Here is a 23,076-nt window from a genome sequence, read left to right as displayed (position 1 = left end):
CCGCCATTATACATCGCGCTCACCTTAGTTTCATCATTGGCTTGGATTGAAACGTTTTAGTGACCGCAAATTTAAACAAAGCGTCACAAAAACGCAAAGAATAGTGTGCAATTATGAAAGTGGAAAATAAAAACAGGCTGTTTTAAGGGGACACGCGGGTCGAAAAAACGCGATTTTTTCGAAATATACCGATTTTTTGTTTTCCCTTGCATTAGCATCTTTGACTATCCTTCTTTCATGGGTAAAAAAATGAAAACGAAATACGAACGAGAACTTAGTGAAAAATGTGTCTGAATGACTCGCGGTGACCCAAGAAATCGCGCAATCAAGCCAAATTTCGGCCAGGTTTGAGAATTTATTCCGCACGGCAGCGTGGCTCGCCGCCATTTTGGTCACTTGAGAGAGGTAGATCAAGCCTTCTCCTCTCGATTGAGCCGCTCGCCAGCTTCGTATCTCCGCGTAAAAAAAATAAAAAAAATGTTTCTTCCCGCTTGTTTTGCGAGCTCCCACTGGGCATTTAAATCACGTGACGCGAAAGCGGGACCGCCATTGGCTCTTGCCGCTTGTGAGCCGCCATCGCCCGCATCGTTCCGTTCGCTACTTCGCGCTATCTTTTCTATTTCCTTATCCTGTGTTTTTAATCGTGAACGGTGAGGAGAAGCGTGACTTTTGTCGCCGGAAGCAGCGTACTTCATGCCGGTACAAAGGAAAGCGCAAGCGGCGCAGCATTGTGACGACCACGGCCAATGCCGGCACGACCGGCACCGTGAGGCCTAACGGCGCCGGGCCTTCAAGCGTTGCAAGCGCGGCTCTACCAGGCGGGGCTGATTTTATCAGCGAAGATATCGGCTTTATAAGCGCATCGGAGAAGTCGGCAGCCTTCCAAGGGGAGGAGACAGTCAGCCACAGGAGCGGTGCAGTTATCTGTGGAGTCGGCGCTCTGACTGACCTTGAGTGCCGCCGTGTGCGCGACGTGCGGGAAGTGCGAACTCGTCGTAGTTGAGGTTGCGAACAAGCGGAAGGGCCTCGCATCGGTACTGGAACTGAAGTGCAAAAACGAGAAGTGCCCTGCGGGAGTGGCTGCGGGAGTGATTTCTTCTGTTTACTCGTCGCAGCGCGCTGCCGCCGTCGGTCGCCGAGGCCGCAAACCGGAACTCTGCAGTTCCGGTTTGCGGCCTCCCCGTTATAGTTTCGCCGTCAATGTGAAAGCGGTACTCGCTGCACGCGCGGTTGGCATCGGACACGATCAGCTGTGCAGGTTTTGTGCCATTCTTGGTCTACCAAAACCACAGCATCAAAAGACGTTCTACAACACTGCCAAGAAAGTTCATGTTGCGGCCACAAAAGGCGTCTCAGACAACCTTGCTGAAGCAAGGCAAGTAACTGCGTTGCAAGCTGGTCAGACTGACCTCAGTGTGATTTTTGATGGTACTTGGCAGAAGCAAAGACACGAGCCACAACAGTGTTGGCACTGCCATTTCTCTTGACACTGGTCTCTGCCTGGATTTTGAGGTGCTGTCAAACTACTTGTACTTGTAGCCGCCACCAAAAGCTTGATGAGCAAGAGGAGGAAGTGTGGCAAGCCTTTCATGCCTCTTGTGTGTGAAAAAAATGTTGACTGCTCATCCCATGCCATGGAGACGGAAGCAGCACTGCGCATCTGGCACAGGACGCTATCGTACAACCTGCAGTTCACTGTAGTGGAGACTGCCACTGCCCTCGCAGGGTTGTGGTTCAACAGAGGCCACACTAGCTTTGAGCAAGTTCTCCAAGAACTGGGAATCTTCCCTTCAGAAGAACTAGTCAGACTAAGCAATGCAAGTGACCAGCGGAGGATCAGGCAGATGTGTGCAAAGCTGACTGCTAAGGCTAGCCCCATTGCCGCAGCCTGGTGAAACGGTCCCATACCAAGGACTACCCCAGCAAAAACCGTGTGGGTGCAACTTATGCAGCAGGAGCATTCTAGTTTTAGTACCTCAATGTGGACATTTCAGACTGTATCCCCACCAAATTTCATGTTGTTCAAGCAAGAATTTCTGAATCTGCCAAAGAAATAAACTTTCAATTGCGTTTTTCTCAGCTTGTTGTTTTTGTCCGTTTTCTGAGTTTGTGCACACTTATTTTCCCACTTAAAGTTGTCGTATCAGGATGAAATTTTGCACAGATGTTCATTATAACACGTAGAGTGCACAAATCTTGTTCATTATGCAATTTGTGTCCTTAGATATTTCTGACGGTCATAAAACAAAAATATACAGAACAAAAAAAGGCACACTACCAGTCATTTTTTTTTCGTGGTGAGGAAAATGATGATGAGGCTTTTTTAGGTAGATTTGTGCACTCTGCAGTTCATAAGGAACCACCTAGGCTATTTTAAAAGTTTCAGAAAAAATTTTTACTATAAAAAAAAGTGTGCACAAAAAAGCCATTTTTCTGAAAGTCATGCTGCGTAACATTTTATCCGGAGCAGCTATTCAAAATCTGATTACATATATGACCAGAGGAGCTCAATCTCTATAAGCTGTGAAAATTTCAGCCTCCTAACTTCATTATTAAAAAAAAAGTTGTTTGGAGGAGCACGTCCCCTTGAAACTAAGAAAAAAAGTAAAGCGTATTTTTGCCGGAATGGTTGTGCCTGCTATTCCGCCGGCCAAGGTTGTAGTTACGAACAATGTTAATATTTGGGAAGGGAGGAAACTCATTCGAGACTCTGATTTTATTATTTTATCATTATTTCAAATAATAAGTTGTGTGAAGAGCTTCGAAAGTTTTTTGAGAGTGCGTATGAAAACATTACCTTCGTGGTGAACCGGTGCCCCGACCGCCAGCTAGTTTAACACGAAAAAATAAAACGTGGCGTTAAACAGTCATGCACGATGACAAGACAGGACACATACAAGCACCTGTATCTTGCCTTCGTGGAAGTACGTTTTGTTTGTTCTTTTCGGCGGCTCCAAATTTCTGCGGCGGCATATTACCCGCTCAGTCATACGTCCTTCGAGTGCGGTATGAGCAACGTCAGGTGCGGTGATGCATTGCCTGCTGTTTCACTGAACATGGCTACCACAGAAATGGGAGGATTTCGGCTTCCTTAATCTAAAAACGTTGGCTTCCTTGTAGCTCGCAAACGTGTTAATGCATAGTGAAGAAAGCAAATCCCAAAAATTGCTTAAGAAGCCCAAGCCAAAAAGGGGGGTCTTCCCATGAACCCCCACGACGACATGGCTTACGAGGCGCAGTCTCCTCTCTAGTGAACTTACTAAGAAACTCTACGAGTTAGGTGGCAGGGGAGAGGGAGGCGAGGAGGGAACGGAGACGTGCGCGGAACCCATGTCGCCACCTGGCGTAGGAAGGCGAGGAGGCCGCCGCCGCACTGATAAGCCCGCGCCACAAGGGAAGGCCACGGCGGCGCAGGGCCTGTGTGATGGAGGAAGGCGAACATCCAGCTGTGGTCGCTCGTACAGCGGCGAGGCTTAAAAAACGCCGCGAGGCGAAAAAAGACGATGAATGAGTAGCGCATTCATCGCAAACATGTCTGCATATCATTGCAAAACCACACCTCGACAATGGGCGTAACCAGGGCAGTGAAGCTTTCGCTGTCAACTAGGGTTAACCAAAGCTAAACCGCGGCAATTTTTTATGCAAGAACTGTGCTTGCTGAACACGGGCAAGCAAGTCCCCGACTGCAAAGAACACCCTTTTTGTTCTTTTCCATTACCGTGGTATGGGGTATTTCTGCACCCAATATAGTGTCTCCTTGTTTATGCCACACAATGTCTGCCTGGTTTACGTGATCCCACGGGAAAGGCCCCACCGGCTGTGCACCCAATGAACTTGTCATGCACCGTGGCCATTACCTCAAGCTAGCAATCATGGGGGACACACACGTTGGAATCGATTCTGGACTTGTGCTGGTTGCATTGCGTGCATAGAACCATAGCATCTCAATAAGAACTTGTCCATGCTAGAAGAAAAAAAAAAACGATTACAGTAGCATGTTTGATGGTGAAGCATAGTTTGGCCCGGAATACATATACTTCCAAGTAATTTTGCTGGTACTCCCAAATGCAGCAATGCTTTGCACTAGAATACCTTTGAAACAATTTCGCAAACAATCCTTCTGAACCCAACATGCTTCACATTGTAACTACTTAGGATTTCTAGAAATTCCCAGTATTTCCCGTACATGCAGTGTTTCCTAACCAATGGCAGCTGCTATGATGTATCTAAGTGCACCTACGATAAGAGATCGCAGGGCTGCAGCCAGTGAGGCATTAGAACGTGCCAGTTTGCAAAGAAATGTGGCACATTATACATAATGCAGCGAAAAGCAACTCTTTCTGGCCGAGCACCTGCACTGAATTTCGGCAGCCCTCCAGCACACTCCACTGCCGTTTGATGCCGCAGCTGTAGCACTGTGACCATCAGCACAGAATGCTTCAAATTTTGCGTAAAATGCACTTGAGTGCACTCATGCTTACTTGGACACACCAAACGCCCATATGATATCTGTGACTAGGGCACCCAGGTGGTGGCTTTCGGCCAGCAGTATTATTGCTTCAGGCGGGATACTCTTCAGCAGCTGTTGTCAAAAAATAAGCAGACGAATGACTGTGCAGTGATTCTGCAGAAAGTTCATCAGCGAAGTCATTTGATGGAGCATTAGCGAGTGTTTTATGGCTTGCAGAACTTTCCCGATGAGTGTTTGAAAGAGGCAGCATTATTTTCTACTTTAGAAAGCACCTTCAGTTAAAACTAGCACACCTATTTGTGACAGCGATGGGGCTGGCTGCTTCATCGCACCGCACTGCCCAGTTGCCAAAACATCCACCAATCGAGGTAACTTGCTGCACATGGGTGGCCTCCCACTAGTAATGAGTGTTTTGTAAATTTGCTCGCACGAATCTGTAGTTTGGCATTAGGAGACAGTTTGGCATTAGCACATGACACAGCTGCTTACAGCAAGGGAGTGGTGGGCTTAAGCAGTAGGTGCATCTGTCGTTTGACGAGGCGCATGCAGGTGCTGACAAGGCGTACTGCAAGGGGATGATGATGATGTTATGTTTTCTTGTGCAAGGGCATCATGGCCAAAGAGCGCCAGTACGACGACGAGGATTACTTGAGTGGAAATGTGAAGTACAGAGTATATAACAGTAGATAGAGTGAAAGCTCGTTAATTCGAACCTCAATCATTGGCATTTATCGATACTTTGAACTGTATGATTTTGTCCAGCCCAGTATCCATAGAAGCCTCTGTATTGAAAAGCCCATTACGCAATTCGAACGAGAGGGGCCTCTGCCACGGATGATTGGAACTGCGCGCCACCACGCCGGCAGCTCGGGGCCTACCACACGACCAGAGAAAGGGCGACACTGCCTACACACGAGCCTGCATTGCCTCTGAAATGGAGACGGAAACAGACAGAGAAGTGTAAAAGCAATCTAAGGCCCCCACAGAGGCTTTTGCGGACTAGGCAGATGTGGACCCACAGTCAGGGTGCGGGGTGTGCTGACAGATGGAGCCATCTCTTAGGTCAGAAGCGTAGAACCTATCGCTGCCAGTGACCTGTGAGGAGGTGGCGGGCAAAGCGCAAGTGTAGCCATCACGCGGAAGTAATGGCCGGAGGGAGTGCTACCCATCTCTTCTTCAGTTTTGGCATACACAAATACAAGGCCTCCCGCTGCATTCGCTCATTAGAGCAAGAAGTGCTCGCTTTCGCCATCAAGCATAAAAGGCAGGTTTCAAGTGCAGGCTTTTTTCAAGCATTCATGCTGACATGCTCTATTACTCGAGAAGCGTGCTGCACAGATTTTGTGCTCCGCTTTCATTCCAAGGAAGGAAGGAAGGAAGAATGTAGAAGAAAGGCAGGAACGTTAACTTGGCTAGAGCCTAGTTTGCTATCCTGCACGTGGGAAAGGGGAAATGGGCAAAAAAGAGAGAGGAAAAAAAAGAGGACAAGTTGGACCAGACACGTATGCCCAGCACTCAGGCACCCAAGCTTACATAACTTCTAAGGTGGTGTCCCCTTGTAGTTTGAATTAACGAGCTTGTACTGTATTTAAAATTTCTGCATAAATATCAACACTGCTGAAATTGGTGTGGGTGTAGAGGGCCAAATAAAAATGAATGTCGCATACAGGCGCCCAACGCTCCCATCCTTGCGGTAGCAACGCCAGACCCTTTTGGGCGTCAGATGCTGACTGGGCTTGAGGGTGATATGACAGATACCTTAAAAAATCTGCATCTGGCAGGTACTCAGAAACACGGATAACAGAAAAAATTGGCTCGTCAGATAAAAATAGCAACGGATGTTGAGGCATCATGAATGTGTGCATTCCTGGGAAGTGGTGCTTTCTCTATGGTTCAAGTATAGTTTGCAGTGTACATGAATGACAGATAACAACCCTCCACGTCTCGAGTGGCGTGGCTGCTCTGCACTGCTCAGTAAATACGCGTGCGCAGCACGGGAATGATCTATCCGCAGTCTACAGAGAGTAACCTGTACTGCAAGGTGCTTCCCAGAAAAAGCGGTCGTGAGTAAACACAGGCGAGCAGGCAGTGCCAATGGCTGCGCTGATGGGGTCAAGGGCACTCAACACAAGCGCACTCGCACTTCGCCAAAGGTGCACCAGGAAAGGTGCTTCATTGGCAAGGGTTTTTTCACTCTGAGACACGAGAAGGCTGTGGCAACAAAAAAGAAAAAAAAAGGAACTACTTTGGGATAAAGTACTGTCTCAGCTGCTGTAACGAAAAATCCACCAGGGAAAGGCCCCCACCTGAAACAAACACCCAGGCCAGTCAGTTGGGTCAAAGATAAAAATTCACTGAAATCTATTCCAAATAAAAGCAGCAATGGGAACTCTTTCCTGTTTGATGTTTTTGTGCAAAGAAAACGTGGTAGAGCCATCAGTGGCTAACCCCAACATGACCCTGCTGTCCTCCACCGGCTCATTTTGCACTTGGTTGAGCATAGAGACTTTTTTCCAGTGGTGAACGCACAGGTGGGCATTTTGAGGGCACACTTCAGGGGTTTTGGCGTGAAAACAAACACCAGACACACTCTGTGGTGTCCCCCATACCGACGCCTTTTGCCCCCGAGCATCAAGATTTTCCTTCCGATGCTGTTTTTCCGTTGACACCACTGCTTGCTCGTGAGCCGTCGAGTGCCCCCTTCCTTGCCCTGGCCTTCACGTGCTGAGCCCCCGTCTCTGGGCGCACTGCTTGCGGTGCCTGGCCAGGTTGGACGGGTGGGTGAAGCGCAGGCTGCAGTGGGGGCAGCAGTAGCGCCTCTCCCGGGAGTGCACCACCCCGTGGTGGTCCAGGTGCGTCTTGCGGGTGAAGCCCTTGCGGCACACGGGGCACTCGAAGGGCCGGCCACCCGTGTGCGTCCGCTCGTGCATCTCAATGTGCGACCTGCACCAAGGGAGGGGGTGCACAGGGGGACAACGCTGGAGTTGGCAGAACAGCCCCTTGTCGTCGTCATCACCGCCACCAACAGCCTACTCAATGCCTGCACGCCACAGCCGCTCTCGACTGACACCTGAATGCCTGCTTACAAGTGCAGCTTGGTGCCACTTGACAGAGAGCTGGTTCAAAGGCCCCGAGAAACTCATCCGTGTAGCACAGGTCCACTGCAGAAACAAGAACTTCCCCACTCCTGCCCTGTGCTGCCACAGTCCACATTCTTTCCCCCCAACTCCCTCATTTTGTCCTTCCACAGAGTTAATGGCCTTGCGCATAAACTGCTTCAAGTTCCCCCTGGGCAGCAATATCTCCTTCGCCAGTCCCCCACAAAGGCATCTCACTCAGCTGGCAGACCACAGCAAGCTTCTTTGCTGCTTCATGATTGAAAATCAGCGTGGAAAAAACACAGCACAAAAGGGGAATGAGAAATAGACAGGACAGCATCCCCTGTTTGAGCTGTGTTTTTTCCGCGCTGATTTTCAAACATCAATGTTTACCAACTTGCCCTTATCACAGTCCTCTCGAACTATATTTCTTTCCTGCATTTTCCTATCTACGTATTACCATGAACACAGCAATCCTGGCATTACCGGCTGACGCTGCAGCAAAGAATGACCTTTTAGTAAAAGGAGGAGTAACTTAGATGGCAAAATTGCTAACTGCCCATGTTTTTGCAGAATGGTAGCTCAAAAAGAAATCCATGTCACGAATTCGTCTAGCACTGAGCTTACTACTGTGGCTGTAGGAAGTCCACTGAAAGAATCGGATGCTGTACGCCCTTTGTGACAAAGACATGTCGTGTAAAATGTCAGCTGCCCAGAGGGGACAAAGGCCATACCAACAGAAGAATGCGGAGCTGAGTGAGTGAGTGAAACATTTATTGGAGCAGAAGAAGAAAAGCAAGAAGGACTCCAGGACACCTATGCACTTCTTACCAGTTGTCAATATCAAAGCAGTAATGCCTGACTGAACCCCGCTGTGTGCGGCTTGGAGGGCTGCACTGCGAGCAACATTTTCAAGTCTTTTTTTTCAATGGGCTCCTGACAGCAGAATGCAGAGAGGGGAGGCTGTGAAACGCATCACTGAGGCGCTTCCCAGCACTGCGTGTGATCCTCTGTGTTGCACTGGCCACTGGCGGGTACATGACGATTGGGGGTGGCCACGCTGACGCTGCAACCGAGTGGTAACGGGTGAAACGGCCGTTCACTTCTTGCAGCGGCAGTCATGGTCACCGGCCAATCCAAGTGAGTGGGCAGCTCTCACGTGTGGTTGCCTTAATGTTTACTTTGCCAACTTCCAGCCTTGTGTATTAGTTGTCGATGTTTCCCAAGTCGAAGTCCCCAATGCGGTCCACTTTTAGTACGACGCAGTCACGGAGCCCAACCGGTGTGGTGGGATGCACGCTTGGTTCGCATTCTGGAGGCCTCTCATCCAGACCAAACTTGCCTATTTTTTTTCTCCTTGAAATAGGGAATTCCCTGCAGAGTTCTACCATTACATAAAGCGTCATCTGCAGCCTTTCACTGAAAGCAGGTTGAGCAAAGCAATCTCCGTCAGGAGCAGTGCCCTCGTCTGGTGTCTTTGCTGTGACATGACCCAATCAACTTTTGTCACTGATCCCCAATTAATGTGGGAAGTCAAGATAAAAGAGACACAGATGGTTCTTGGTCTCACCATGTCATCTGCCTTCTCCTCCTGTCCCATTTCATGAGCATGCCAACCAAGAGGGCCATTCCAACATTCCCCTGCTCCCTCGGTCAACATGTGGACTCGTGTGAGTACAAGTGGTGGGCTGCTACGGCAGGAGGAGACAGGCAGCAAGGTTCGGAGTCATGGCTGACCCGAACGGGGATGAAAGCGTTAATGTGCCGTTATTTACACGAGGATGATAAGGTTGATGGCACATATCTCAGTGGGCAATTCAACATCCTCCCATTGCTACAGTTCACGCGTGTGACGCTAGCCAGTGCCAGCACCGACTGCACGATGACACCGTACTTGCCGGCCATTGCACACTCTTCTCTGCTGCGCCCAGCTTGGTCAAAAGCTCGCATTGGAGACTTTTGTATCCACTCGTTTCTCATTCGCTTGGTCTTTTCTTGGTGGTACACACTGATTTTCTGCTCTTGACAAACCTTGGACATCGGTACACTTTGGCACAGTTTCCTCTTGAGCATGCAAATCTAGTAATTTGCAAAAATGCTGGTCTCTTGCCTCGACAAGTGCCTCGTGACGGTTGCTGCCTTGCATTGGCTGCGATGCCTCCGGTGACGCGTTTTGCGAAGCAAGCCGTACAGTGGCAAGATCAAGTTCATTGGTTCTTCTTCGACATCATCAGACACGTTCACCGTAGCCGATTTGTACAGCCCCAGTAAAATATCGGCGGTCATGCTATGTCGCATCTTTCACTGTGCTACTTTGACATTGACGAAGTTGAAGGACGGCGGGACACGAGATGCACGCATACAAAAGCTCAACTATCAACTGGCTTTATTTTCTGACCACATCGGAAAACATTTCCGACGTAAATGTAGAAAAAAGAAACACTCAAAACCACCACACAAGGCCCGGTTTGTGTTCAATTCTTGGTACTTGTAAGTGTCGCCTCTTTCTCTCGTGGTATCCCTCACAGCTCGTCACACGCACTTGCCTCCTCACGTCTCTCACTCCCTTGAGGCACGTCTCTCTGCAAAAGTTGAATTAGCTTGTTCCTGAGAAGCCCCGATGGCTGGCTGACGCATGCACCATGGCCCCCTGATGTCATACTGAAGGCTTCTGTAGCTTCTCTCGTCCTTCTGCTGTGGGAGTGCGCCAACATTGCTGTCCTTTCAACTGTGCTGTGCATTTGCATTTTGGCAAGGAGAGGCCAAATGTGTCGGCACTTGTAACTCCGCCCATGCGTTCTTGTGCTCTCGCAGCCACTCGTTGAGGCACCTTCCAGTTTGTCCTGCAGAGGACCTCCCAAAGTCCAACGGAATTTTGCAGACAACTTGTGAATCGCACCTAACAAAGGGGTCTCTGTGCTTTGCCTCGTAGCGCAGGCATTTAGCATCATCCTTGTTCACCCGCTTGCACAGCCCCTTCAGCTTGCGTGGAGCTGAGGACATTCAGATCATATCTGTCGGCGACCTTTTTCCGCCTGTGTGAGACTTTGTGGATGTATGGGATGACTGCCAGTGGTCTTCTGTCTTCCGTCCGGTCTTGCTTTGCTAATGCACTACGCAGTGTTTCCCTTTTCTTGGGCACTTCTCTGCCACGCCCAGAAGGAGCCGTTTTGGAGAGCCGCTTCCCTTGAGGAGCCGCCCGACCGGCACGCTCGGGCTTCCTTTGACGGCACGGTGGCAAGATTTTGACAGAGCCTGCTTATATGGCTATTCTTCGACCAAAGAAGTTATAGGAGCCTTCAGTATAGCATCGCGGAGACATGGTGCAAGCGTCAGCCAGCCATGTGCGCTTCTCAGGAACAAGGAAATTCAACTCTTACAGAGAGATGTGCCTCGCGTGAGTGTGAGTGAGAGCAAGTGCGTGTGACGAGCTGTGAAGATCGTGAGAAAGGGAGGTGATGATTACAACTATCAAGAATTTAATGCAGGTTGGGTTTTGTCCGAGTGGTGGTTTTGAGTGCTTTTTTCTACGTTTACGTTTCCAATGCAAGTCAGAAAATAAAGTCAGTTGATAGTTGCCCTTTTATATGTGTGCCTCTCGTGTTTTGCCATCCTTTGTCTTCGTCAATGTCAACTTAGCGCAGTGCATTACAAGTAGAAATGTTCCAACCAGCCCAGAAGCCAGTTTTCGTTGACATGCTTTTACTCCCGCCCGCAAGAAATGGGGCGGGAGTAAAATGCTTTTACTCCCGCCCGCAGTACCTCTCTATAGTCCTAAAACTTGTGTTTTGTGCCCACAACGTTCCTCCTTTTATGCAGTCATCAGATGCGTTCATCGCTTCTGTTTCCAGTGGTGCTTCAATCTGCATCGCAGCTTCAGCGTGGTGAGCACTGTGACAATGACACGAAGAACAGAGGGTCAGCAGTGGCATTCATGCGGCAAGACTGCAGGTTTCCACAGCTCCAGTATCAATGGTGCACATCTCTAAGAGATGAACATGCTGCCTTTGGAGATTTCATCCGAATCTTGAACCTTCGGGTACGGCGGGTTATGTTCAGTGGTAGACGTCGGCTCTATCGGCAGTTTACGGGTTTCCAGTTAGCGTATTACAGCTGTAATCACTTTTCAGTCCAGTAGCGGTGCTGACAAAATTCTATTTACTGCAGGTTCCAGGCTGACGACACTTTCTTGAAGCCAAGCCCTGCATGGAGGTAACAATGTCTTAGCAGACAGGCTCTATGCATGCCATGATTTCTGGGCCTATGCTGTCAAGCAGACCTCCTTGAAATGCAACAGATCGTAGGGATTAGTTGTCTGCATGCTTTGGTATGGTTTCAAGAAGTTCAGGCAAGGCTTCACTGTACATGAAGTCTGGGACGAAGATGTACTCAAAACTGACAATTTGGTGGCTCAATCCCTGTTTCTTTGGGAGCTCATGGTACCTTCAATACGACAGGGAACATTTGTGTCTCACAAAGCTCCACGGTCAACAACAAGTTCTCACCGTCCCTTTAACAAGGTCAGACTTGGTTTTGGTGAACAGGTACAAGAACTCTCTGGGGGTTTTGAGAAAGATGGCCGTGTGGAAAAAAAATGTAGATTTCATTTCTAAATTTTGTTTGTTTTTTGTTTTTGAGACACACTATCCAATGGTTGGGGTGAGCATTCGTTCTGAAAAAGCAGAGTGCGTAGCGATCCACCTCCTCAATTTCATCTTCAATCAGGTCGAAAATATCAAAATCCAAATCAGTGAGGTCATTTCTGATTCGTCGCAGGTTCTCTAAATTAGCTTTCAGCGTTGGTATGCGATGAGATGCTGAAATTAACAGCCGGTCGCCATAGGCCAAATTCTCTTCAAATCGGTACGGACATGGTTGTGCAACGAACGCAGAGCATCCAGCCCACCAGCCAGGTCGGGAGCAGTATGGTTGGTGGCAAGCAGGGTGCACTGGACATGGCAGCTGGTGTCTGCGTCAGGGTGGCCGGTGTTCACAGTGAGCGCACAGAGGATGGCCATGCCCGGTGTCGGTCCAGCCTGGTTAGCTTCCCGAGGCTCTGTGGGAGGAACGGTGGTGCTGACGCCTTGGAGAGTGTTAGTGGTCGCACTTTGGTCGCAGTCAGCCATGCAGGCTCGGGGTGGCTCGGTGGTGAACAGCCGCGAGGCCCACTTGCCTGCAGCATCCCCAATGCTCTCCCAGTCCGTCCCTGGGCTCCTCCCCAGGTTTGCCGGCAACAGGGTTGGTGGCCATGGTGTGGGGATGACTTCTTTAAGGGCACGGTTATTTACACCACGATGACAATGATGGGGCGCATACTCCAGCAGGGGATTCGACGCGAGTCCAAGCTAAAGATGCTGCTATGATGCACAGGATGAGTCCGCCTTTAAAATGCCAGTCCGACTGTGAGTGGGCGCAGGCTCGGGCCTGGGCTCACTCGCCACCAGGGAGGACGCCCCAGCAAGCACCAACCTGCTCGTCAGTGCGCACGTGTGCTTGTGGGAAACGCCCACTATAGACCCGGGCACTCTTGTGAATAGGGTGCGTGCCATACCAAACCCTGACCAGCATGCAGCTGGATAGGCCCTGGACACAAAAACAGTCGTGCTGAACCCCAATGCCAGCAGGGGGAACTCTGTTGCAGTTGGGCAAGCGGGGGCACTGCCACTCCACACGCAGTGCGTGCTGCGGCCTCTGCACACCAGGTGCCACCACTTGGCCAGGCTGCCCTTTTGAGCGGCTTCTCCCCGAGTTCCCCAAGTGGGCCTGCCCGCAAGGAGCAGGCGGCACGGCATGCAGACCCCTGACCTGTTGTTGCTCGTGTAGGGGCAGTAGGCACAGCCGTGCTTTGCCAGCTGGGGCCTGCTCCTCTCGGACTGCCCGCGCCAGTCGACGCTCTCCCAGGACGAGGACAAGTGCTCCCCGCTGAGCTGGCACAAGGAAGAGGAGGAGGCAGGACTGGCGTCGGCACTCGTGGCGGGGTCCCCTGGATGGAGCAGGCACAAAATATACCTCCCCACACTGCCTGCGCATCCTGTGCACCCACGCCCTCTGCAGTGGCACATACAGCCCTGCCCAGTATGCCTGCCACCTCTGGGCGCTGCTTGGGGTGTGACAGGGGTGATGCCACAAGGTGGAATGCCCTTGCGCTAATGAAAACTTGGTCGCAATGATTGTCTCTGTGGATTTAGTGGCTCTGCCCAATCAAGTTCCAGTGCAGGTCACCATAGTGGCCAAAGAGTACGGTTGGGGGAAGGCATCTACAAGGCCGAGACTTTGGATGTTCCCAGTACTTTTCCAATTGCCTGGCACTTCCAATCAAGACGTCCTCCTTGCCATTCAAGCCGTCGCATCATGCTGACAGGCAGCGTGTTTTGGAAGCCTCATGGGATATCCCAGAAGCAAGGCATTTCCCATCACACCTTTGTTAATCAGTAGTCCCCTGTAGCTAAGGCAAGCCTGCTGCCGTAAGTTCACAGACACCAAGCGAGAATTCCACTAAGAGTCAAAAGGAATAACCTCGAGATAACAAGGGAAGGGAACGCCAGAGGAAGCGCGTTTCAGTAGGAACAGTGCAACAGCAGCCAATGAAATCTGTAGTGAGAAAAATAGTGGCAGCACTCAGCTGGTAATGCTTAGTGTGGCAGGGGAACAGACAACACAGAAGTAGCAGAAATGAGGGGGAAAGATACTGATAAATACAGAAAAGGCGACACCAAGTACGTAAGGACCACCGTCTTTACGTCCACACTGCCGGAGCACAAGTGTTCACTCCCAGAAGACACAGAAAGAGTTATGTGCACAAACACTTTCACGAGTTCTCCATGCGGCACAATCCGCATAACCATTGCCCCACTGCACGCAACTGCTTTCCCCCACAAGGTGTTTTCAAGTGGCACCGAGCTGAAATTCTACCCCCAGAGTTTGCAACAACTGCACTAAACAACAAGGCAGCAGCCACAACGCTGCTAAATGCACAACAGCAGGTTGCGAAAGACACGACTAGCATTTCGCTTCGAGGCAAACCAATGCAACTGACAATTATAGTTGAAGAAAGCACGAGTTCACTGCAAATCCCACGTCCTCCTTTTCCACAGGCCCCTTCTCTTTTGGGTTAGGTACTTCATCAGCTAGCTCTGCATAATGCTTTATGTGATGCAAGAGGCAACTTGGCGTTTCATTTTATAGCTTCATACTCAATAAGCTGAGCACACTTTATGACCTGCCAGTGTCCGATAGCTAAACATGTGGCCTTGTAGTACTGTTAGTAATTTCGCTTTCTGTAATAAAAGTCTGAACGCACTAGCTCGACTCAGTTTTATCAAACATATACATACTGTTTCACAGAGCCCAAAAACCAATAAAAATTAGTGTGCCAAAAAAAAAAAACATGAAATGAATTAAATGTGCTCAAGCTGACTAGCCCAAGTTCTCAACTTGTTCAGAATTGCGCCCTTGCAAAACATATTCATGGTAAAAAGAAGAAGAAAACATCCCGTAAACAGGGGAGCTCATTAAGCCACCAGCATACATACTTAGTACGGATTGTGCAACAAGAACACATTGCAATTCCCTCAAACATTGCAAGTTCAGCAGTTGATTGTCTAACAAAACAAGTGCATTCCACGCAGTCACTTCTTAGGCCCAGCGCATAACACTGGTTCTGCACTGCAGCCGTGTAACTCCAAAGCACCGTTTGCAAGTGTGACAAAAGATGGAGGATGTCATCGCCGTGTTTCTCGTGCACCTTTGGGGAGGAAGCTGCTCGCTCCTTCCTGAAATAAAAATGACGGAAACATTTACATGGGCATGATAAGAACCACAGTGCAGTGCTTGTGCTCACCATGTTGACGCAACCAAACTCTGCTGCTGCCCCTTCCTACTCTCGTGGTCAGTGGCAGCACGCAAGGTTACCGACAATCCCCACCAGAATTCTCACATTTAGGACACGGCCATTGGCCATAGCACTACGCCTGTCGCCTCTTCCCGGTGAGAAAACACCCTCTGGGCTAGAACTGAGTGGGCGAATCACGAGAAGCTAGTTCTTCCAGAGTAACAAAAGCTGTGCGTTACCCTCATGGCCTTTTCAAGAATCGGAGACATTTGAGTACATTTCTTTCGAACCACAGGTATGCATTGCAACTGACACGCTTTATATACTGCACGAGTATGGTGATTATTTTGTTCTCATTTCAGTATCTCCCAGGAATCTTTGCCAGCCGAGCTCCTTCCGCTGGTGGATCCGCTCAGCACACGTGCACGGTGACTCCCTTTGGTGAGAAGCTGGGTGTTCCCCGAGACGATTCATGCACAGCAGTGAGCCTTGCACCCCCCGGGGGCCACACCACTGGGCTGGTCGTCTGGCGTCGCAGATGGTGCTCTCACAAGGCTGAGCCTGCAGAGCGGCCCAGCTGCTGGCTGCTCCACTCGTGCTGCTTCCAGTGTCCACTCATGCATCACAACACTGGACCTGGGAATGTCATGTGAAAAAGAATTACTGAATAAACAACGAGCCCTGGGTGCCTACATGCGGTGCCCCCCCGCTGTTTGGAGTGGCAACACCCTCTGTCCTACTACTACCCATGGCCAGTAACGGAACCCCAGATGGCACTAGGACACCGCTGCCAACGTAGCTTAGTATACTCGGTGACAACTTAATAAGAACAGCACCGAAAGTTGCCGCTGTGCCTTATCACCGTAGCCAGATGTTTCTCCGCGCGGCGCAAGTAGGGCGTTACTGGGAATATTTTGAACATGGCATGAGCCGTTCCCATGATTTCTTGGACTTAATATGCTTATAAACGACTCCAGTGACGACAAACAAACTGCGTGAGACAAGGCAGACAATATCACGCATTCATAGCAAACCCCTTTCAAAACGTGCGCGCACTGACGTCACGGGTCCAGCGCTGTGGCGGAGTGATACACTACATGAGGTGGTGCCGTTCTTGAGTTGTAACCGAGTATAGCACCACCATGCTACTCCTTGCCAGACTGGTTCCAGTTGGTGCCGCCAAAGAGCCTGCAAAGCAGCACTGAGCATAGCTGCGGATGCAGCCAACAGATACGTCGGCATTACTTGCACGCTTATGTCAGGCATCTAAACTTTTTACCCCCTCTGAACTGCAGGCCGAGTAAAGCTTGTCTCGAACAATTGAAGGCTGCAGTAGAACAACTTGCTAAACCTTCTGCATCCCTGCTGCACAGGCGTTCCCCTACTGGCCCTGAGGGCATACAGGTACTGTGTGTGACATTTTTATTTTACTTATTTACAGGGTACTGCTAGTCTTGGGGCAACGCTTTAAAGGAGCCACGAAGACAAAATACAAGTTGGGTTTATTAGAAAGACTACTTAGTCCCAATAACAATGATACCAATATCCGCAATCTTCGAACAAATAATGGAGATATTAAATAAAACGTGTGAACCAGTGTCGGCTCCCTAGCCAATTTCCCGCAACTTTTCTATGACGTCATGGAACCTTGTTTGTGCGATTGGCGGCCGCCTAACTGACCTGCCGTGACGACACATGACTGGATGTCTGTAATGGGGGGCATCTAGTTCCCTTTGACCGCATCACTGCAATGCTAACGTGCGGTTAACGCACTAAAAATTATGTTTTATTGTTGGCCCATATGACGTCACTCTTCTCCATAAGACGTCACTGTGGCGTAAAATTTGAATGTTTTTCAATACTTCTTGCATTTTTTTTATTAAAAAACATCTTTTGGCCAATCAATGGCTCATATTAATTATTTTGAAAGGGGTCTTCGCTCCTTATTTTTATTGTTACAGTTCCTTTAGGTACATTTGCTGTGTTGCTGCCATTTCTTTATGACTCTGCCTCACTTCTACGCCTGTACCATCGACCATCACCTGCTGTGGAATTTCTGCACTTGCTCCCCCCTTATCTAATACCCCGCGAGGGGCCCTTAAAGGAGCACTGACACCAATTTTCGGCGCTAATATTATTGCACAGTTCGCTTCCTTCACTCAACAGAATACCCTGGCTGAAATACGAGTGGCCTGTGACGTGAAGAACATAGTTCAATTGCGTCGCATTTATCGCGCCAACGGAGCAGCGCGCGAAGCGGCACTCAGCAAATGGACATCAGCGTGACATCACTCCAGGAGAGGACAAAGAAGTGACGCGACAGCGCTCGTCAAAAACTCGTGACGTCACTTCACGCGCGCGGCCCCACGAGCGGCGAGCGGACGCAACACCCTCTCAAGCGGGCGCTGGTGACGTCCGCACAAACCAGTGAGGTCAAACTGGGAGGCTGTCATATGCGCCGTTCGGGATGAAAGCGCGGGAATTTGAAACAAACGATTTTCAGGCCGTTCAATGTAAATAACTATCGCGCGCTAAAGTATTTGAAGTGCTGTTTCAGGTTCGCCAGACCATTAAGCATCGATAAAAGCAATAAAGGTGTAACATAAAATTTTCGTGTCAGTGCTCCTTTAAGGGTATAATAAATGATGATGATGATGATGAATGGAGCTGAGTGAGATAGTGAATCCTGGTTCTTTCAAATAAAACAAAGTTGCATTTTCTCTTTAAGCAGGAGTGGGCGATACAAGGGAAGGAAGTCAGCGTCATGTGCAGGCATTTCCCACACTTGTGCGCCTACGCGCTTCAAGCTGTGCCCTCCACACCTGCAGGCCACCAGGCAGTTTCACGGCACACCACGCAAGGAAGTGGCCTCCCATGACGTGGCTACAGAGCCCAGCAGACGACAGCTTGCTGTCCTCAACAACGTCTCCCACTTACATCTCCCATCCAGGGCCAGCATTGCCAATGCACACCATGAAGGAAACTGAAATGGCTTTCTACGCAGGAGTAGTACGGTAATACACTACTCACCAGCTGCGTGCAAAATGAAGCGAAAGTGCTCTTGCTACAGGAATGGAAGCATGCCTTATTACTTCTTGTAAAACACTGCGCTGAATTGACACTGACGAAGACGAAGGAGGGCGGAACACGATGCACACTTGCGAAAGTACAACTATCAACTGGCCTTTATTTTCCGGCCCTATCGGAAAGCATTGGAAACATGAACATGGAAAGACGAGCATTCAAAACCATGTCTGGGTCCAATCCTTGATAATCGTTGCCGTCCCCTCTCACTCAGAGCTAGCCACACGTGAGACAGTGACCGTGGGTGAGGGAGAGGTGAAGGCGGGCGCATGTGGCCAGCTCCGAGTGAGAGGGGACGACGACAACTATCAATGATTGGACACAGATACGGTTTTGAATGCTCGTCTTTCGATGTTCATGTTTCCAATGCTCTCCGATAGGGCCGGAAAATAAAGGCCAGTTAATAGTTGCACTTTCGTAAATGTGCATCTAGTGTTCCCCCGCCCTTAGTCTTCGTCAACGTCAATTCAGCGCAGTGTTTTACAAGTGATGTACCAACTAGCTGAGAAGCAAGCTCTGATGCCTCTGAACTCCAATATTACTGCACATAGAAAACACGTGCAGAGCCTTAGAAGGAACAAACACAATGGAGCAGCTGGTGAACTATACTGCGCATACACGCCTAGAAGTGCTGATTGAAAGAGCCCTGCCCAGGTACCGCTCTCTTTGACAATGCTGTTGTGCAATTAGCGACCCCCTCCCCATTTTATTTACTTACATTTAGTTGTTGAATTCCCCGAAAACGATGGCCCTTCACGGCAGCTTAAGGCAGGAATCCCATGACCTGTGGACTTGCTGTTGTTGAGGGACCTGGAGGCAGAGAAGTTGACTGGCTGTACGTGGAGGAAGGCAGGGCCGACCAGTGGCCACCGACAGGCTCGCCAGCAACCTCACGATCCCGATGGCTGGCCCTCCTTAAGAGCCACATCTTCTCCAGGTACGCAGCACTGCTGCGCTCCTGCAGTTCATCACACGAGGATAAGCAGCACTTTGTTGGCGCCCCCTACACGATGGTGGTATGCCGGAGGTGCCAAGAAAGCCCGCCCCTTTTTCAGCACTGCATCGGTATCCAAGTGCCGATCTGACCACCAGACTGCACACGGCTGCAGGTGCAGCGGTTCTGCACGAAGGCGCAGCACAACCAGACCGTTCCGAGTTCACGGCACCTTCAACATGTTGGAGGTGATGTGGGTGTCTGTGGCGCATGCTTGCCAAGGCTGTGTTGTCTGCCCTGGGTGACTCGGCAGCACTTGGAGAGGATGCAGAGGAAGGCTAGCCCTGCGCGTGCATCCATCAACATCACACAGGGCAGGCTATGGGGAGACAGGGTGGCCTTCGTGTGAGGCTCCAGAGGCGACGTCAAAGTTTAGATTCAAAGTACAAGCGTGGCCAACAGGAGACGCGCACACCGGGTGCACCTCTCTCAGGACACGCAACACAGTGGGAGGAGAGGGCGGACACACGAGCCTTAGGACATCTTGAAGTAATGCAAATTCGGCACGGATGCAAGAAGAAGAAAATAGGTGTACCACAGCACCGCCTCTTTCTTGTGCCTGTGGCGAGTTATTGATTGATTGATTGATTGTAGGGTTTAACGCGCCGACGCAACGCAGGCGATGAGGCGCGCCGTAGTGGAGGGCTCCGGATTAATTTTGACCACCTGGGGATCTTTATCGTGCGCCGAAATCTCGTACACTGTCGCGAAATTCATGTCCCTCCTTGACGGGTTTTCTTGCCGCTCGCCATTTCTTGCCGTTCGCCGAGAGGAGCCGTACCGCAAAGCGAAGGAATGTTCTCGCCGCCATTGTCGCACCCGGGTCGGCTGGACATGTGTTTTGGGGAGAGAGGTGGGCGAGAGTGCCGCGGCCTACTGAAGGCTGCGCCCCGCGAATTCTCGGAAGACGCGCGGCCCGGTGGACGGTGTGCGTGGTGCAGCGCGGGGTTTCCGGGGAGAATGGGCTGAGAACTGGTGGTGGCCGGACGTACGGCCGGGACGCGGCGTCGGCCTTGAGGGCTGTGCTGGGGAGGCCGAGCGACGACGGCGGTGAACTTCGGGCCCCCGAAGATTCCTCAAGGAGGCGACAGTGCGCGGCCGGAGTTCACCCAAATTGCGTCGCTGATCAGCGGCGCCCCACCACAGACGACCGACAGCCTCCGTCACCCCGGCGAGACCATCAGCCGGACCGCAGCTAAGATGTTCTCCCCTTCTCCACCTTTCCTCGGACTCTTCCTTTTCATCTTCTGTGTTGTATTTCCCTATGCGGACTGCACGGGCTTCTTATCCGCCTCCTTCAGTGCACCACGCGGTATGTGTTTCTAGCGGGCCTATTGTTAGTAGTTGGGGGAAGCCTCCAACCCCGCCTATTGTATACTCTACTGTCCCCTTCATTTACTGTCGTCTTCTCCTCGGGCTCGTAACGGCGTGTACCTTTTCTTTCATTGTGATTAATGTACTTCGGGTCGGTGTCTTGGCAGCCCTGGCCCCAACGGGGTGTCAACTGCAGTGTGTATTAACTCGTCAACCCTCCTGTCTGTCTGTTTCGAATTTCCCGTGAATGTGAAGTAAATGTCCGTTGTTTTGAAACTGTTTTCTCGTGCCCCATCTCGTGCCTCACGCCAGCGGCCAATCAGGCGTGGACCTATCGCCGGTTAGCAGGTCCGAACCACATTCTCGAATTCGCACGTAAGGGGGAGTTGTTTGTCGCTCCTCCCGTCCGAGCCATCGGCCACTAAATTATTACCTCGCTCAATTCTGTGACATACACACGGGCGTTTTTGCTTTTCGCCTCCATCAGAAAAGCGGCCACCGCGGCCGGGAATCGAACCCGCGACCTCGTGCTCAGCAGCGCAACGCCTTAGCCACTCAGCCACCGCGGCGGGTCCTGTGGCGAGTTAGTGCCACTTCAAGACGTTCGAGACCCCTGTCAAGTGGCCCCATAGTTGATCTTTCTACGCTGGCCCGCAGGAATGAGGCGTCCAGCTCGAAGTAGAGGTGGAATTGCACAAAGGTGGGTGGGAAAGGCAGCAGTCATCCTTGCCTCTGCATCCGTCCCCTAAGCGGCCCATTTTCCCCAGACAGCTGCTGCAACAACTAGCCGTGCAGTGCGATGCTGTTTGACGAGCAAGCTGGAGAACTGAAGATGAGCATACGGAGATGGAAATGGGGCTGCTGCTGCTGCGGTGGGTGTCCTGTGGTGAGGCAGGGGAGTTGGCAGAACACGTCACTGTAACGTGATCGAGCTGAATATGAACACCGAGCGACGGCTGGGACTCACTGGAAACTTTTCCGAGGGGCCGTGCATGACATAGACGACACCATGGATGCAAGTGGAGTGCTGACGGGATGGGGCGCCACTGACAACACACCGAGCTCATGAGCCCAGCTGACATTATTGAGTGCTGACTGAAGGAATGGTGAAGACGTGCTTGTTAAGGTGAGAAAAGGTGCGGAAAACTAGTATATGCGGGCGATCGTGCACATCCAGGACAGTCCCCCAACTACAAAAGGGTAGCCACAATGGAGGAGGGGGGGACTTATTTAGGGAAGGCGGTGACGTCACGTCCACTGAAGCCGGAAACGCCATTGTAGGAGGTCTTTTTTTCTTGTTATGCGCACACCACCTCCTTGGCGCACACCCGCCAGTACCCCTCCGCCTTTCCGATCGCTTCCCTGTCGGCCAGCCAACCCTTGGGTACCGGTGTTGGGCAGCGCCGTTACGCGGGCCTCGGTATGCCGCCCTTTCGCCGTCGTCGCCAGTGGCCTGTTGAGCGCCTGCCTCTCGCCACGCTTGTGCCAATGGACAGCAGATCGGGCTATCGCGCATGTTCGCCAATAGCAGTTTTCACTTCGTTGCCCAATTCTCCCTTCCCCTCGCTGCCCACGCGGCTATATCACCGACTGAATAGACGACTTTCCTTCCTTGCTCAGCTACTGGTCGCCTCGCCTCCTGTTACTACGAACACGATACAATGGGCGCGGCAAGGCATGCATTACAATTGTGGAAAGGAGGCTATGCTCCGCGCACAATGCCATCAAAGAAACAAAACGGCTTCCCGTCAGTGCATGCTCACTCATTCTGTTCCACCACAAGTGGGGAAGCCCGCGCCGGCCCGTGCAGCCGCTTCACACGAAAATTCCGTCGCCGATGAGGGGAGCTCACTGACAACGCGGGATGCAGCAGCGGCGTGGGCAAACGAGCTCAGCTCTCTCCGTACGCCGACCGAGTGGCTGGCACGCACGGCAGCGGCTCGATCGGCACAGCACGCAGAGGCAGGGCCAGCGCACGCATGTGCCGACGAACGAGCACGGTGTAGCTGTTAGCTGGTGTAGCGCGGAGGAGCCCCTTGCGTGGCGTCCCTCAGAGATATCACGCGCGCACTGTGCACTCACTTTTTGCTGCGCAAACTGAAAGTAAGCGAAAGCAACGGCATCGCACAAAAACGAAATCCCCACTGATCGTGCGGGCGGTGATCACCAGATCAACGCCTTGACCAGATAAACCAACGTTGAGATACGCAGCACGTGATGCGTAGTTGCGGCTGTCTCCGCTCTGTTTATTGCCAAGCGGCGCTGCCTGGCGCTGCTTTCCTGT

The 23,076-nt window shown here is 51.1% G+C and overlaps 1 protein-coding gene across 2 annotated transcripts; it reads right to left on the bottom strand.

Moving 5' to 3' along the window:
* Positions 1-2,592: 2,592 nt before the first annotated feature.
* Positions 2,593-22,973, bottom strand: LOC144142362 (uncharacterized). Of its 2 annotated transcripts, XM_077673816.1 has the most exons (4): positions 22,875-22,936; positions 19,203-19,294; positions 13,375-13,552; positions 2,593-7,414 (listed from the first exon to the last, which is right to left on the bottom strand). In XM_077673816.1, exons 1-4 carry the CDS (start codon positions 22,913-22,915, stop codon positions 7,189-7,191), a joined length of 537 nt encoding a protein of 178 aa, XP_077529942.1. In that variant the 5' UTR covers positions 22,916-22,936; the 3' UTR covers positions 2,593-7,188. The 2 variants fall into 2 exon arrangements, with proteins under 2 accessions (XP_077529942.1, XP_077529943.1); XM_077673817.1 differs by lacking the exon at positions 19,203-19,294 and having other exon boundaries at positions 22,556-22,973.
* Positions 22,974-23,076: the final 103 nt, after the last annotated feature.

Source organism: Haemaphysalis longicornis, unplaced genomic scaffold, assembly GCF_048455015.1.
Source record: "Haemaphysalis longicornis isolate Haplotype H1 unplaced genomic scaffold, Haemaphysalis longicornis Haplotype H1 scaffold_6, whole genome shotgun sequence".
In the NCBI taxonomy this organism is placed as follows: Eukaryota; Metazoa; Arthropoda; class Arachnida; order Ixodida; family Ixodidae; genus Haemaphysalis; species Haemaphysalis longicornis.
The sequence above is the reverse complement of the archived record's forward strand: the minus strand, read 5'-3'. Positions and strand labels throughout refer to the sequence as shown.

What these genes read in the sequence shown, in the direction of transcription:
- LOC144142362 (XM_077673816.1), bottom strand. Translation starts at nt 22,915, where the DNA reads ATGCCGTTGCTTTCGCTTACTTTCAGTTTGCGCAGCAAAAA. An exon ending in GGGGAATTCAACAACTAAAT is followed by an intron (nt 13,553 to 19,202) that starts GTAAGTAAATAA and finishes TGCTCCATCCAG; the next exon opens with GGGACCCCGCCACGAGTGCC. An exon ending in CCCTACACGAGCAACAACAG is followed by an intron (nt 7,415 to 13,374) that starts GTCAGGGGTCTG and finishes CCCTTGGTGCAG; the next exon opens with GTCGCACATTGAGATGCACG.